The 14,792-nt window shown below is 36.6% G+C and overlaps 1 protein-coding gene across 1 annotated transcript in view; it reads left to right on the top strand.

The window, feature by feature from the left end:
- Positions 1-12,799, top strand: part of LOC140168026 (alpha-2,8-sialyltransferase 8B-like) — a 60,832-nt gene extending 48,033 nt beyond the window's left edge. The window contains exon 4 of the mRNA XM_072191330.1: positions 12,283-12,799. Within this exon, the coding sequence (XP_072047431.1) occupies positions 12,283-12,547 (265 nt within the window). The 3' untranslated portion in view covers positions 12,548-12,799. The remainder of the gene's footprint in view (positions 1-12,282) is intronic.
- Positions 12,800-14,792: the final 1,993 nt, after the last annotated feature.

Here is a 14,792-nt window from a genome sequence, read left to right as displayed (position 1 = left end):
TTTTCACTCTAATAGTGTCCAATTAGTTACCCATGAATTGCCCTTATTTATAATATGATGAGAACAAAATATTTTAGAATTTTCAGGCAGGTATATTTTTTCAATTATTTTCTTTAATTTGAAGAACTGAGAAAGGCCACTGCTGTCATCAAACAGGACTTGTGTCATCAACCATATTTCTCTATTTTAGGTGTGGTATGCCTCTGAAGGGCCAAGACAAATATTGGAAACTTGAAAAACTAATTTTCTGTGATCTGTGGGGCACTCTTGACATTTTGTGGAAAATTGTTTACGCTTTAGCATCCATAGCACTAGCGTTGGGCTGGGACAGGCATCTGCTATCTACTGAAGATAGCAACATTCACACACTTAATTCTGATTGGTTTGTGTGCTTATGTGCACAGTGCACAGAGTGATTTTCTTCACTTGTTCCATTGTACTTTTGTATTGTTTACATGACACTGCTATGGGTCATATTTGGCCATCAAACTTTACCTATTTTTAATTTTGTTGTTCAGTTTAGCATGTCTGCATGCTTAGTAGTTAGTACACATTATGTTAGTATACCTTGCACTTTTTCTTTCCAATTCTGAAAACCTGAATGGCTACACATGGAATGCCCAATCTATTAACATGATTAAAAGCTGCCAATGTTTGTGATTTTATTATGAGTCAAAAGGCATGTACTGGAGGCATAGCTATTAAAGCAGACATTAAAGGGGTGTTTCGTGATCCACAGCCTCATCCCCCCAGTCTTTTCAAAAAAAGTTGAGATTTTTATACCACTGGAAACCTCTGGCTACATAATGTTTATGTAGGCCCCTACATGTACACAAAATTTCTTGCAGATTAATTCTTTTCAATAGCAAAAACATTGTCAAATTTGTATTTTGGTCTGGTTTGAAACAGAACGGAGCAGTGTTATACACATAATTATGCATATCTCGCAAACACAAAATCGTAATCAACTGACATTTTTGGGAAAAGCCTTTTTTCATGGATATCTACAGAAAAATGTCATAAAAGTATCACAAAATACTTCTTTAACAATACCATATCCTTGGTGACATTATCAACGCTATGTTGGGCGGGACGGGAAGAGAACTATTTTACCGTAGTTAACATTTGAATGGGAGCCTGTTTAAACAACTGTATACGTGGTGTCCCGCCTATTAGGGTTAGGGTTAGAGTTCAGTTCATTTTGATCGGAAATTATATAGATATTCACTGGTAATAAATACTGGTATCGTGTGTATGCATTTTATTCCGTAATCATAAAAATATATGTAGCACAGTGGTCATGGTGGTAGCATCTGACCCACAGGTTGTCGATTCCGAAACCGGGTGGATCCTTGGTAAAATTTTATATAAGCCTATTTCGTTTCTTTTTGTTAGGCAAGAGGAAATAATAATGGCATTATGTGGAATTTAACCTCATGATACTTATGTACATTATGTATATGATGCAAATGTTAAATACGGAAAAAATATTGAAGATGGGGAGCATGACCTAGTGGTGTTTCCATTCAAATACTCAGCTCAGACAAAGAAAGATTACACTCAAGCAAGAGAAATGAAGACCTATAGGTTCTATAAAAGATATCCCAAGACTTGTTATAAGGAAACTCTGTAAACTTTACAAGAATAAAGAAAAACGGATAAATTAAATTAAAATACTAGTAGTTGCCCGAGTTACTATTTACAAAAGGGGTGGGGAAAGTTCTTGATTTTGATTTGGGTAGGGGTATGCAGCTGGGATTTAAAAAAACAAAAAATAAATAAACCAAATTTGACGAGGAGACCAACATTCTTTTTATTATTTCTGTTTAAAATTATGGTAAATTTGCCCAACTATTTATAGTAGTATGGACAAAATTGTACAAAATTTGCTAAAACAATAAAGAATTTTTTTTTTTTTTTTAAAAAATTAGAAACACCACATGCACCTCAAGACACAAATTAAATTATGGCCCAGAGTAATGCCAATAAACCTGAAATTCACCCTAAATCGAGGAGGGGGGCACTCGCTAAAATTGGGTGACAGGGATGTTTAAGTGTGGCCACATTGACCCTAGTTCCAGTAACTGTAACTCAGTATCTTCATTTATTATATAGGACGTTATTAGATACTGATACAGGTCCGTAGATGTCAGTATGTTTATGATAAAGACTGAAGGACTTGCTTGCTTGCAGGACTCCTTCTCACCCAAATGACCCCCTTATTTGTTTAACCGAACTCCTTCTCATCCAATGACCTCCTTTGTGTTTGCCTGTCACCAAAAGATTACTTTTTTTTCACTTTTGGACACATTTCTGATAATCTCTCACCGAATGCGGGGCCCCGACATCTTTTATACTTATTTTTATACTTTGGCCCCAAATGTTTCCTAGTATCATGGAAAGACCCCCCCACACACACTTTTTTTGGTAAGATTTTCCCCAGTCTCATGGAATGACTCCCTTCTTTGGACCTTCAGTCCGCCAAATTAAGACCCTTAGTGGAAAGGTGGGTACCAAGATGTGCAGCAGATTTGCATAATTTCAGCTATTAACTTTGGGTATGTTTCAGTAGATATCCACAAAATGCCTATTCCCCAAATTTTAGTTGATTCCAATTTTTCGTTAGTGAGTTATGCATGATTTATATGTATTATAGGCTCAGTAGGCTACTTGTTATTTTGTAAACAAATACAAATTTGACATGTCACATGGGGGAAAATGGGAATTTAAACGACAAACTATTTTAAACTATTTTAAAATGTTGACACATTTTGACAAAATTACCGACATTTTTGTAACGTATTTTTGGGAAAAAGTTGTACAAAATTATGAAATTCAGTGAAATCACTCAAAATCTTATAAAATATTTTTTAAATTTAACAGTCCTCGATGTAAATGGTATAAATTTAATGATATGTACTTAAAGCGTGTGTAGCTGGGATGAAAAGCTGTCCATCATATGAAAATTTTGTCCTTTCGTATTGAAAAAATAGATTTTTTTTCCCAAAAAAATTTAGGTCTTTTAAAAAAAAATCACATACAAATAATAAATCACAAGAAAAAATATGTAATCGCAGGAAATAATGTGAAATAACAGGAAAAATCATTACATTATGATTTTTTTGTGTAAATTATTGTAAAAATTAGCCAAAGTTGTTAGTTTCTAAATCACTGAAAAATATATAAAAATGAAAAATAATGTAAAATCGCATGAAATAATGCAAAATATTTTTAAACACCTTTAATATTGTCGCTCTCCTTGGGACAACGACATGCGATTAAAAAAAAGTCCCAAAATATAATTAATAGTCTTATTTGGTCAATTTTAGTTACCATTTTTATAATATGTACATGTAATCACCTGATTGTAATCAGGTGCGGATCCAGGGGGGGAGCGGAGGGGGCGCGCGCCCCCCGTAAAAATAGCAAAAGTAGGAAAGATGGGGCGCGCGCCCCCCGTAAAAACGAGAAAAGGGGAAAGGAGAGAAAGAGAAAAGGAGAAAAAGAGAAGAGAAAGGCGAGAAAGAGAGAAGAGAGAGGTTAAATTCCGCGTAATTGAGTCCTTCATTTTGCAAAATTTTCCCCCTCAGACACACCTACGTATGCGTAAACAACTGGCCGTTTTTGCTTTTGTTCGGACACCCGTACAGTACACTTTAGGCCTATATTGTTTTAAGTAATAACTGAATAATAATGATTAGGCCTAGAGTAATAGTGAATAATGATAATGTTCCACGAATGGCTTCGATTGGGCCTTCATTTTCACACATTTCCGAACTTTATCTAACTAAAATTTTACACAATAACTGGACCTTCTTTTTGCACAATTTTCCAACTTAGACACCCCCCTGCGTATGTATAAAGAAGTTGTCCTTTTCTTTATGCTTTGGATACCCGGAACTTTATGTTTAAAGCAATTGAATCTATACAATAATATTGAAAACTTGTCCACGAATGTGAAATGAGCCGGCATGGTCATTTCACAAATTTTCCGCTCTTTAAAACTCAAATTTCATAATAATGTCAAAATGGTCCACCAAATGGCTTCAATTAGGTCTTCATTTTGCAAAAGTTTCTCACTTCTGAGGGGGCACATCCCCCTCAGACACCTATAAGCAATTAAATTTATACAATTATAATATTGAAAACTTGTCCACGAATAGGAAATGAGCCGGCATGGTCATTTCACAAATTTTCCACTCTTTAAAACTCAAATTTCACACAATAATAATGTCAAAATGGTCCACCAAATGGCATCAATTAGGTCTTCATTTTGCAAAAGTTTCTCACTTCTGAGGGGGCACGTCCCCCTCAGACACCCCCTGCGTCGCGCGAACAATTAAATTAATACAATTATAATATTGAAAACTTGTCCTCGAATAGGAAATGAGCCGGCATGGTCATTTCACAAATTTTCTGCTCTCAAAACTCAAATTTCACACAATAATAATGTCAAAATGGTCCACCAAATGGCATCAATTAGGTCTTCATTTTGCAAAAGTTTCTCACTTCTGAGGGGCACGTCCCCTCAGACACCCCTGCGTCGCGCGAACAATTAAATTAATACAATTATAATATTGAAAACTTGTCCTCGAATAGGAAATGAGCCGGCATGGTCATTTCACAAATTTTCTGCTCTTTAAAACTCAAATTTCACACAATAATAATGTCAAAAGTGTCCACCAAATGGCATCAATTAGGTCTTCATTTTGCAAAAGTTTCTCACTTCTGAGGGGGCACGTCCCCCTCAGACACCCCTGCGTCGCGCGAACAATTAAATTAATACAATTATAATATTGAAAACTTGTCCTCGAATAGGAAATGAGCCGGCATGGTCATTTCACAAATTTTCTGCTCTTTAAAACTCAAATTTCACACAATATAGTGTCAAAATGGTCCACCAAATGGCTTCAATTAGGTCTTCATTTTGCAAAAGTTTCTCACTTCTGAGGGGGCCACATCCCCCTCAGACACCCCCTGCGTCGCGCAAGCAATTAAATTTATACAATTATAATAATTGAAAACTTGTCCACGAATAGAAAATGAGCTGTTATATTATAATATTGAAAACTTGTCCACGAATAGGAAATAGCCGTTATGGTCATTTCACAAATTTTCCGCTCTTTCAAACTCAAATTTTACACAATAATAGTGTCAAAATGGTCTACCAAATGGCTTCAATTTGGTCTTAATTTTGCAAAAGCTTCTCACTTCTGAGGGGGGCACATCCCCCCTCAGACACCCCCCTGCGTCGCGCAAGCGCGACGCCATGACCGCTTCGCGGCCATATAGTTCGTCGCCCTCTAGAAATCTCATTATTTTGGGCCCCCCGTATTTTTTTCTCTCTGGATCCGCGGCTGGTAATCACCCTATAAAAATAAATTTTCTTGAATTAAATTTGACTGTAAAAAAATGATTAAATTTCATAGTCATTTTGAGAAAAAGCCCACAAATAATTTCACCATAATTAGAGTGTGGAATTTGCAAGTGTTTTGTTCATATTGAGATTGAGGCTTTTGCTTAGGTAGAACTCAATTCAAAAGTATATTTTAATGTTCAGCCCTGATCTTCAATTTGTCCATCAAGACGTGTTCTTGACATTTCACCTAGGGTTTATGGCCAAACCATATGGCTTTCACCTATGGCCAAACCATCTCCATAAAATACAGTTAAATTGATTTACAAAGATCTACAGGTTTATATTGATTTGAACAAAGTTTAATAACTAGAGACTAACACTTCAATTAATTGACATTAAAGAGAAATGTACGATATACTCAGTATACGGCCTAAAACCCCAGTAACCCACTATATTCCCATAAAACAATTCAAAAAGTAGCATGCTCAAGAAGCTGCAGCACTGAATGTTTTATCTAAGGGACGCACCATTTGATACTCAGGGGGGGGGTAGGAAGGTAGGGTCGGGGGAAGAAATTTTTTCGCCGCCACAGGCGGCGAAGTTTTTTTTTCGCCGCCAAAGGCGGCAAGTTTGTTTTTTTTTAATTTTATGCATTATACACAGTTAGGTGGGGAAGGTTTTTTTTTTATTTTAGAGTTGGGGGGGAAAGTTTTTTTTTTGCTCATGTAGTGGGTGAAGTTTTTTTTTTTTGAAAAACTTCCTACCCCCACCCTGAGAATCTAATGGTGCGTCCCTAATAGGTAATCTATGGTTTTATCAAACTTTGAACATGTACACTGTATAGCATGTATACTAGTCATGATAGTATTAATGCTGCAGGCATCAGGCATATAGACCAGATAGATATTGGAACACATGGGTCAAGGACAAGGTCATATTATGTAATAGTTTCTACCAAGGGTTTCTGGTTTCTACTGTCTAGCATGATCTGGTTAAATCAGGGATCTACTCTCACATCCCTGATTAAATTTATGTAGCATTTATATTTTTGCAAAAGTCTGGTTTAGACTTCCACAATGCAGACAAATGTAATTTCCTTGCCCCTTGAAGTCTTGGACAAAAAGTTAAAGTCATACTTGATTTATATAAGTTGATATTTTAATACCACAAAATATTAACAGGCAAAATAAAGAGTTGAAGTTTCTGAGATAACACATTTTGTCTTGTTTTGTGTGTCTTCCATGGGGTAAATTTGCAATTGAGTTATAAAAGTGCAGGAAATGATTGAAACTGCCCCCCAAAATAAAGCAATTGTATTAAGAATTTTTGAATATAAATGGTTAAATCGCATGACGTATTTATAAAAATGGTAAAATACCAAGTAATATTTCAAAGCTTCCCAAATAATTATACACTTGTAAGAAATTTACAAAAAATGCCAAAAAAGTTGTTAAATCGCATGAAATATTTAAAAAAAATTGCAAACAATTGTAAAATCACAGGAAATAATCTAAAAACATCCTAACATTTGTAGAATTCTGGGATATATTCTTAAAATGTCCTAAAAATTGTAAAAACACAGTCAATATTTCGAAATGGGCAAAAAATTAGTAAAATGGCAGGAAATCTTCAAAAATTGCTTCAATAATTTTTCTAAAAAGAGTGAAATCGCAGGAAATATTCAAAAATCGCCTTAACAATATTTTTCAAAAAGTAAACTCACAGGAAAAAATCTAAAATCGCAACACATTTAAGAAAAATAAAAGTGGAAATAATGATTTCCCATTTCCCCCCATGAAACACTCCCCGGTCGTTACACCTCTGAATAAGGGGCAGGGCAGAACAAATTTTGTGTCAAAGGGGTGCATGTGCAATAATTATGAGCCGGGGGGAATTCCAAACGGCTTGCCAAAAATCGCTTGTCCCCCTCCTCTCGGCCCGCCAAAATCACTTGCCTCCCTCTCGGCCCGCAAAAATTTTTGCCCCCCCCCCCTTTGGGATGCCAAGTTTCAAACCTTAAATGGTCTATATACATGTTGCAAGTGCTGCGAGCAGGAAGATTTGCATATTTAAGCGTTTCTGTGCCAAAAAATGTGTGCCAAAAATCACTTAACCCCCCCTCTCGGCTTGCCAAAAATTATTGCACAGCCCCTAAATTTTTCGGCTTGGGAATTCCCAAAAATATTGGTAACAATTTGCCTGTCTTCTTTAGGTACACTGGGAATTCCCAATATTTTAAAGCATTTTTTCTGGCAGTGGGAATTCCCAAATAAAAAGGGCAGCATATTGAGGCAACCCTAAAGAAGACATGGGAATTCCCAAGAAAAGTACCCCTTTTTAGGCTTGGGAATTCCCAAAAAATTTTGACAAAAATTAGCCTGTCTTCTTTAGGGTCACTGGGAATTCCCAAGTTTTTTAAGCATTTTTTTATCAAAATGGGAATTCCCAATTTTTTTAGATAAAATTTTGGTATGGGAATTCCCAAAAATTTTGGCAAAAATTTGCATGTCTTCTTTAGGGTCACTGGGAATTCCCAATAGTTTTAAGCATTTTTTTATCGAAATGGGAATTCCCAATTTTTTTTGATAAAATTTTAGTCTGGGAATTCCCAAAACTTTATGGTACAAATTCACATGTCTTCTTTAAGGGGGGTGCCATTAATTTCTGGAATAGCCCAATGCAAGAGTCCAGCCGTTGCTCGGCTGGACTAAGAAAGAACGCGGTAAAAAGAATGCACAGCGCCGATGGCGGCTGTGCAAGAAGAACGCGGTAAAAAGAATGCACAGCGCCGATGGCGGCTGTGCAAGAAGAACGCGGAGAAAAGAATGCACAGCGCCGATGACGGCTGTGCAATTAGCTGTGGTCTAAGACCACGAACACAGCCGTGTTGTGACCCCTTAATGACCTTTGACCCCGAAAATATATGAAAATCACATAGACATTGGCTATTGTCAACGTATGTGTGCATGTGGCATCACTTTGCCATGTTATTTGTGGTAGAAGGGGCATTTTGAAGGTTTTTTTGTCTCAGACCCTTAGGGCGAATTTCTCGACGGGTGGCTTAGCAGTTGGCTACTCTAGCCGCAAGGCTTAAGAGGTCGTAAGACCAGGCTTAACTGAAAACACGTTCCCCGAAGCACGGCTACCATAGCCTCGAGGCTTCGTTAGCCTGTGGGCCAGGCTTGTAGGATTAGCCCCAGGCTTCGGTAAAATTTGCATTTCTCGAAATCAGTCTTCTGTAGCCGTAGTCTACGCAAGCCTGTTAGGCCAGGCTTACAGAGGCTTTTCTGGGCACTGCTTTAGCGAAGGTATTAGGTCGTAAGCCGTGGACTATTTCAACTGACAAATTGCTTAAATTGTAACGCAAAGTTTTTCTTTCATATTTTGAGAAATCGAAACAGATGCTGTCTTTCATTCAACATTAGAGAGTAGGCCTACCCCTAAGTAATAATTATTGTTCGATTTAGTTGAACATTTCACCATTTTATTTTAGTGTTCATTCGAGTCGGTTAAACCTGCTGTTGCTTTAAGGCCTACTCATTTTGAATGATGAACTTTCTTTTGGAGCGAGACGCAATTTTCGACGTCAACTTGCTGTTGTGAGCGTCTTCAGGAGAGGAATGATCTTTTTCTGAAGGCTTACTGATCTGCTTGAACTTGTAACGGTCAACAAATAGGAGCAACCTTCTCCTTCATGTTCAACAATTTACTAACCTTACGATATTTTGCTACAAGAAGTGCCCCCCCCCCCATATTTCAGATGTCCATAAACCTTGACGTTCCACATGAACTTGCTCCCATGCGTTCCTCTTTTTTGCCTGAGGTTTATTATCGGACCCCTTGCTTTCGTCATCGTCATCATCATCATCATCATCATCATCATCATCATCATCATCATCATCCAACACCATCATCCAACACCATCATCCAACAACATCATCCACCACCATCATCCATCATCATCATCCATCATCATCATCATCATCATCCAACACCACCACCATCATCATCATCATCCAACACCACCACCATCATCATCATCATCATCATCATCCAACACCACCACCACCATCATCATCATCATCCACACCACCATCATCATCATCATCATCATCATCATCATCATCCAACACCACCACCATCATCATCATCATCATCCAACACCACCACCATCATCATCATCATCATCATCCAACACCACCACCACCACCATCATCATCATCATCATATTAAACTAGGCACTCATGCTAAATTCGCAAATAGAACATGAAAATATCAGCAGTATAATAGCACGCACGATCGGTTGTCAAATGCTTGGTTGTGTTTTTGTTTTTGCACCAAAATGATCCTTAAATAATGTTTTACATTTGACAAACATGCGTATGATTTGTTTGAAGTGTGAAACAATTTTTGCTTTAGGCCTACTTTTTTAGTAAAAAGTATATAAGTATCATTCATGCAAGCAGGACTCATAATAAAGTAAAGTGGAAATAAAATAATAGCTAATAATACATAAAAGACACAAAAACAGAAAAAAATACTAGCCTTGCATCAAGTTGTGTACCGTGTAAGCCCAAGCACAAGACCGCCGGTCTAGGCTTGTCTTTGCGCTGGTAACCTTGTTAGTACGGTAAACCGTGAAGGACAACAGCTTATGCACATCTACCTCCACCTGCCTATACAATTAAGTCGCTGGTAGAAAGGGACGCGGTTGTCAAGCGTTAAGCCTGAAAGGCCACTAAGACCAGCTTGAATTTGCGTTCAAGAAATCCGGCTACAGTTAAGACTCGGGCTTCGAGAGCGGGCTAGGCTTAGTAGCCTCAAGGCCACCTTAAGCCTAAGGCTTACTAAGACTCCTATCGAGAAATTCGCCCTTAATGACCTTTTACCCCAAATAAAAAAATACCACGTATACACTGAGTAACATCAATTCATGAGTGAATGTACTGTCTCTGTGCTATATTTTTCTTGGCTGATAAAGTTTTTTGAAGTTATTTCATTTTATACCGGAAGTGACATCTGAATAACCTTTGACCCCAAATATGTGTACACCCCATAGACACTGGCAGGCGGCGGATGACATGATCGAGCCGGCAACTCGTGAAACCGCCCGGCCGTATGGCATTTTCCATATACTCAGTTAGTTTTGTGGGGTTCATTATCGAACCCCAACGGTTTTAGCTTGTATTTATATTATTTATCAACATAGGCCTATTTGTTTGTGATATTTCAAGCGTTTTAAAATTTCAAAATAATCCCATTCAATTACACGGTTGACGATGAAAATTTACTGAATTTAGGGACTGCACGTCATACACCACCTGGACACTGGGTAATAAAAATACATGTGTGTAAGTGGCATCACTGTCCTACGTAATTTGTGGGAGAAGATGCATTTTAAAGGTATTTCGTTTTATACCGGAAATATATACATTGGGTAAACACAATTCATGTGTGAACATACCATCACTCTCCTATGTTTTTCTTAGCTAATAAAAATTTGAAGGTATTCCGTTTTATGCCGGAAGTGACCCCTTAATGACCTTTGACACCCTATAGACACTGGGTAATTCCAATGCATGTGTACAAGTGGCGTCACTGTCCTACGTAATTTGTAGGAGAAGATGCATTTTGAATTGAAATCACGTTATTGACCCCTATGACCCCTGCGTGACGTTTGACCCCACGAGATTCATATGACATGTAGGGGCATGGTCAATGATCATTGTGACCAAGTTACGTTAAAATCGATGTAAGCATGTGAGTGCTAGAGTAAATGTAATGGTTGACAGAAGAAAGAAGAAGAAGAAAGAACCTGTAAGAAAAAAGACACAGCGTAACGTCACGGCTGTAAAGAAAAGAAAGAAAGAAAGAAAGAAAGAAAGAAAGAAAGAAAGAAAGAAAGAAAGAAAGAAAGAAAGAAAGAAAGAAAGAAAGAAAGAAAGAAAGAAAGAAACTGTAAGAAAAAAATAACATAACACCGTGGGATTATAAAATAGATAATGTGGACTAAGTTCAATGAGATACACACACTATATCGGAAGCGGTGAGCGAGTATGAAAAAACTGCCTGTGATCAAACTTGGAATGAACTGCATTGATGGGCGCATTATGTAATAGTTAATATCTTCGCAACCAGTCAACCGAATCAAATAAAATTTTCGTACGTGATGAACAATAAAATAGGCTATGCGTTACATTTTATTTTGTTTGATTTTGATGTCTACTTCTCGACTTATGTTTAATTCTATTTACTCCGTATTTTTTTTTCTGGGACACCCTGTATATGGCCACCTTGCACTGCTGATTCTAAAGTTGTAATCACCGACAGTTTACCATTTACCAATTATATGGGCAGTAATACTGCCTGGACCATTGTTGGAAAGGGGGATTTGGGTGGTACCGCAAATAGTAAAATGTACTTTTTGACATTAGAAAATAGTAAACCGATACTGAAGCTTCTGTAACTAGTTTGATATGTCTATCAACAACCTGGGTGTGGCATGGACAACGAGCAAATTCGTATCTTACGTTTGTATGTTGCAAAAGAATGCTACGTCGTGTAAGGATGGCGCTCGACATGTACACCCCAACTTAGAAATCAAGCTTCCTCACAGACGAGTGTCAGGGGATTCTAAACTAGTATCTCTATACATGGAACAGTCGACATAACGTCCCATCCGAAGAACGAAATTAATTCTCGGTTCAAATATCCAATTATTCTGAACACGGTTGTTTAATGGCACGTGGAAGTTGGAACTATATTCATTTTAAAGTAAATTTGAACACTGATGGCTCTATCTATCTTATATACATCTTGTTTGCATCTTTTCAAGGGGTGCCAGGGTATATCATATTCAAAGTCCACGTGAACGATTTACAACTTACAATTATTGTTTTCTTCATTTTTTGTCTAATTTTCAGAATTTGGAACATTGAATATCCGACAATGGGACTTATGATGTACACGTTTGCATCTGTATTCTGCGACAAGATTTCACTCTACGGGTTTTACCCATTTTCAAAAGGACTGAACAGAGACGTTGTTCAACATCACTATTATGAAGAAATCAAATTGAATTATAACACAGATACTATTCACTCGTTTGTAAAGGAGTATCAAATACTTACCGATCTTCATAGGAAAGGTGCTCTAAGATTTGTGGGTGATAACTGTAATACCAAGTGATGGATACAAGTCTAGCACAATATCCACATACAGAAAATAAATCATTGGCGTAGAGACGGGGGTGGGGGCACCAGAAGTTTCAGAATTTGTAACATTAGATCTCCGACAGCAGGAATATCATTACCCATTTTTATTTTCAAAAGGACTGAACAGAGACGTTGTTCAACATCACTAAATGAACTATAAGACAGACACCATAATTCCAAAACGGTTAATTGTATGCCTAATGTTAAATATGTACGGAAGCATATTAGTGCCAAAAAAAAATTATAAATAATACTTATTGCGAATATTCGCAATAATTATTGCGAATATTCGCAATAATTATTGAGTATAAAACTATCGACAGTAGATAGCTGGTGCAAAGTGTGAACATAAAACTATTTACAGTAGATAGTGTGTGAGTAAAAACCTTTCTAAAGTAGATAGCAAAGTATGAATAAAACTATCAACAGTAGATATCAGGTTATGAGTGTGACAATAGGCCTATATATAGCAGATACCAGTGTGTGGGAGTAAAAGTATCTTCAGTAGATAGGAGGGTGTGATTATAAAACTATCTACAGTAGATAGCAAAGTGTAAGTATAAAAGTATATTCAGAAGATAGCAGGGTATGAGTGTAAAACGAGCTAAAGTAGATGGCAGGGTGTGCGTATAAAAGAATCTTAAGTAGATGACAAGGTGTCAGTGTAAATATATCTACAGTAGACAGCAAAGCGTGGGTATAAAAATATGTAGAGTAGATAGCAGGGTGTGGGTAAAAAACGTTCTAAAGTATATTTCAAAGGGTGAATAAACAAGTAAAAATCGGGGTGTAAGTATTTATAGTAGATATTAGAGTTTGAGAATAAAAGTATCTTCAGTAGATAGCAGGCTGTGAGTATAAAAGTATCTTCAGTAGATAGAAGGGTGTGATTATAAAACTATCTAGAGTAGATATCAAAGTATGAGTATAGAAGTATCTTCAGTAGATAGCAGGGTGTGAGTGTAAAACGAGCTAAAGTAGATGGCAGGGTGTGCGTATAAATGAATCTTAAGTAGATGACAAGGTGTCAGTAGGCCTATTAATATATCTACAGTAGACAGCAAAACGTGATTTTAAAAAGCAGGGTGAAACAGTAGAAAGCAGGGTGTGAGTACAAATCTTTCTAAAGTAGATTTCAAAGGTGAATAAAAACTACCAACAAGTAAAAATCGGGGTGTGAGTAAGAAGTATTTCTAAGAGATAGCAGAGTTTGAGAATAGCAAAGTAGATAGCAAAGTTAGAGTATAAAATTATAGATAGTATGGTCTGAGTAAAGCAGATAGCAGAATGTTACTAAAAAATCATCTACAGTAGATATCAAGGTGAAGTATAAAAAACTATTGACTATAAAACTATCTACAGCAGATAGCAGGACGTGAAAGACAAAAAGAAAGATAACTAGATGGCACAGCTGTGTTTGAGTAGTATAGATAGTAGCGTGGGTTGACCCATGACCTTCGACCTATGACCCCCAAAACAGAAAACAAAATTCAAAATACAACACTGATTCCAGAATCCAATCAAAAAAAAAATCCTCCAAAAAGTGTCTTTTAACCGCTTCTGTTTTTTATTTTCTTTAATGTTGTTTTTAAACCTAAAACAAGGTAAGAGACTTATAAGAAATATAATAAGATTTGATTTAAGTGTAGTTTTTCTTTAATGGTTTGTTTTTGTATAGTGTGGGTTTCTTTTGTAAAAAAATATTGGTAAATATAATACATGGCTGATTTTGAAACTCCTGCAGAAGATATTCCTTTAGATGATTTTGTGGAGGAAGAGCCTCGTACAACTGAGTGGGATGCCTATATAGATGATCGATATTTTGATTTTGACAAAGAAAACCCCAATGCACCAACCCTTAATTTGCCTAAGTCAAACGATTACTCAGAACGTAAGCCCTTTGAAAACCAAGAAGCAAAAAACAGATTTTATGAATCAATCAAAAACAAGGGTGGAAGTAAATTTAAATGCACCTCATAAAAATGAAGTGATTTTTGTAGAAGAACCAAAAACAAGGCAAATTTTTGCTATCAAAGATGATAAAAATATTAGACTAACAAATCCTAAAAATCCAAATAAGTTTCTTTCACTAAAATCTATTGATGCAATTAAAGGATAAGGTACAAAAAATGGTTATTATTTTATAAGGAATCTTATTGGAATTAAAAAAATTTAGGTCAGGACTTGACAAACCATTAAGTGAATTACCCGATGTGCCT

The sequence above is a fragment of the Amphiura filiformis genome, chromosome 13 (assembly GCF_039555335.1).
Source record: "Amphiura filiformis chromosome 13, Afil_fr2py, whole genome shotgun sequence".
Taxonomy (NCBI): Eukaryota; Metazoa; Echinodermata; class Ophiuroidea; order Amphilepidida; family Amphiuridae; genus Amphiura; species Amphiura filiformis.
Note: the sequence above shows the minus strand (reverse complement) of the source record. Positions and strands in the feature narration are given on the sequence as shown.